Source organism: Wolffia australiana, chromosome 11 (assembly GCF_029677425.1).
Source record: "Wolffia australiana isolate 7733 chromosome 11, ASM2967742v1".
NCBI classification, from domain to species: Eukaryota; Viridiplantae; Streptophyta; class Magnoliopsida; order Alismatales; family Araceae; genus Wolffia; species Wolffia australiana.
This window is the reverse complement of record NC_135845.1, coordinates 5,031,027-5,033,871: the sequence shown is the minus strand read 5'-3', so window position 1 is coordinate 5,033,871 and position 2,845 is coordinate 5,031,027. Positions and strand designations below refer to the sequence as shown.

The 2,845-nt window shown below is 43.1% G+C and overlaps 1 protein-coding gene across 1 annotated transcript; it reads right to left on the bottom strand.

Moving 5' to 3' along the window:
* Nucleotides 1-522: 522 nt before the first annotated feature.
* On the bottom strand, nucleotides 523-843 carry LOC144709596 (flowering-promoting factor 1-like protein 3). Its single transcript, XM_078583171.1, has one exon. It carries the CDS (start codon nucleotides 841-843, stop codon nucleotides 523-525), a length of 321 nt encoding a protein of 106 aa, XP_078439297.1.
* Between the last annotated feature and the right edge of the window lie 2,002 nt (nucleotides 844-2,845).

Genomic DNA, 2,845 nt, shown 5'->3' with positions numbered 1-2,845 from the left:
CCATTTATATTTCCCTTACTTTGTGTAATACTCTACAACTGGAGAAACAACATTAAGTTGACGGAATCGTACTATTAGATTTTAAAAAGATATCTAATCGTACAATTAGATTTTAAAAAACGAATCACACTGTTATTTTAGAAAACTTAAATGTTCAATTGGTTTCTTCTCGCTGGTCCGTATTGCCATGAAAAGGTTTATCTTTTCTGTTACCTTGCCTTTTATATTTATGCTATTTATGTAACCTAAATACTAATTTAAAATATATTGGCCATAGAAAAACAAAAGTCCTTCATGAGGACTAACCGATTCTGCTCGTTTTGTTTGTTCCGTTGGAATTGTCTCGCGGAGAACAAATAATTTGCCCAAAACGGCAAACTAAAGACTGTACTTCTGGAGCTTGTGGACCCTGTGATGATTTCCACAAAGAGTAGACAAACTCCCAAACTGATTCTTGGGGTACAATGAGGATGAGAGAGACGGTGAAAGAAAAAGATGAAAGCAGAGAGATAGAGGGCCCTCTCAGGGGTCCCTGACCTTGAAGACATAGCGGGTCTTCACAGCGATATCGTACATGTGCATGGATTTGAGTTTGGCGAAGTCGCTCGGGACAGAGATGAGGTCAACTGATGAGGGCTTGTGGAATTGCAGAAGATTGGCTGTGCTGAGATAGCGCTCCCAACCCAACTCCAACAGCTTCTGCTCAAGAACCTCGTACGATGTTATTACCTCGTTGGTCGGTATATGCACCAGAACCTTCCATCGCTGTCCTCCACTGTCGTCCTCCCTCGTGCTCCTCCACCGCCGCCTCGTTCCATCCTTGTATTCCCAAATCTGTGACATTTCTCTCTCGGAATATTTCTCTTGTTCGTGCTCTCTCCCCCCCTCTCTCTCTTTTATCCTTCTCCTTCATCTTCTTCACCTCCTCCTCCTTCCTCTTCTTATATAAGGAAGCTAGCTGTTGCAGGGAGCCGTTGATGCGGAGCATTTGTATAAGTCACATTTGAAGGCTAGCTTTAGACAACGACTTCGTCCTTACCTACAATTTTATCCTGGGTATCAAAGTGCGCTCCGTAAAATTCTGGGTTGAAAGCGACGGGCGAGGCTCCCCTGCCCTAGTATTGAGATTCCGTCTTACTAGAAGCGCTAAGAAAGCAAGCAGGCAGGACTCACCACACAACGAGATAGCGGAGGTGATGTCTACGTTAAGGACGAAAATGGCGACAGCAGAGCTTCTGATAATCAGTCACAGAGAGTCATAACGGTCTTCCGGATTCGCTAAGAAATAGAGAGAGTCAACACTCTAACAACAAACATATTGACCTTCCTTACATAAAATATAACCAATTGTAAGGGATGATGGTTACATCATTGTTTGTATAAACATAAAGCGATTAAGAAAGCAAAAAGGAGTATAATTTTTTACTGTGAAATATCTCGGTGAGTCTGTGATTCAGCATCATCAACAGTCTCATCGCAGTTGAAGACATGGCAAGTACACCATACCCATGTTTCCAGCCATCTTCTCAAGATTCAGACAAAAATCTTCTACTTGTTTGTCATTATGTTCCTTTCTAAAATGTACCAAGGTAGAAAAACGTGATTTGATGTTTACGTGGCTTCCGCTGCACCATAATGATCGGTGACTTCTTTTATGGATCACGGGTTTTTATTTCTTTCTCGGCTGCGAGAAGCGCCTAATATTTAAACATTCTTGGGTAACTTGTGGCCCTCAAATGTCCGTGTCTAAATCTGGATTTTAATTTCGATGATCAGTGCTCGCCACCCATCATTCATATAATAATAATACGTCATCGACAAGTAATGCGAGCAGCACACTCAGCCGCGTTTTCAGCCACGCAAGGCGATGACGGTATCGTTAACCACGCCCACTGTTTTGGCCACGTCTTATGTTTTTGTTACCGTCCATCATCGCATGCGTTTGTTCTACGATACCTGGCACCCTTATCTGGATGCTGTCTCACCGTGTGGAAATCGAGGGAAAACATATCCGACTTTTTTGCCAAGGAAATTAGGGAGATGTCTTATCATATTGTTCGCATCTTATCTTTTCTGAGCCCATCCTTGTTGTGGTTTCTGAAACATATCTGTATGAATGAAAGGAGCTTTCTGGACTGCCAGAATGGTCGGGATATGTTTTTCCCCCGGACTGAGTGTTAAACGATCTCGTGGTGGACTACAGTTTGGGATCTGTGGGCTCATCCGTCTGGGCCGCCCTTGTAAGGAATGCGGGGAAGTGGGGAAAGAGTGTTAATCAAGCGCTACGTTCCCTCCTTATTTCTATCTAATAACCGAGCCCATTGCTTGTCTTACTTTGAAAGGGGGGGGGGCGGGGGGGGGGGGGGGGGGGTGAAAGGAATGGGGCGAGGCGGTTTACCCTCTTCTTTTTCTAAAGACAACTACAGCTCCAGAAATGTTTTACTGCTTTAGTGAAAGAGCTATGTCATTGTTCATTCCCCTTGTCTTCTTCCGTCTCTCTTTTTCTCTATTGTCCGGTCTTCCGTAGCCCCTAGGTTGGCTTTATCATCGGCAGTAAGGGCAAGCAGTGCAGACAGTAGTCGTCGACGTCATTTACGATATCATCTTGTCATTTCTTTGAACACGATCCAAAATAATGAGCTGTTGAGTTTTGAACCTATGAATGGATTTCCCCGATTCAAGAATCCGGTCTATTGACTCGTTATTTCCTTGTACGACGTGCAAAATCTGTGAAAAAGACTACATCTTGATGTGGATTATGAGTCATTATAAGGATGAAGGCTTTTTTAAACCGGTTCTGAATAATATTTGTTTTTAATGTGTTCGTGTTGAGTTAGACATAATA

Excerpts from the sequence above, each read along its gene's own strand:
- LOC144709596 (XM_078583171.1), bottom strand. The coding sequence starts at position 843 with ATGTCACAGATTTGGGAATACAAGGATGGAACGAGGCGGCGGTGGAGG.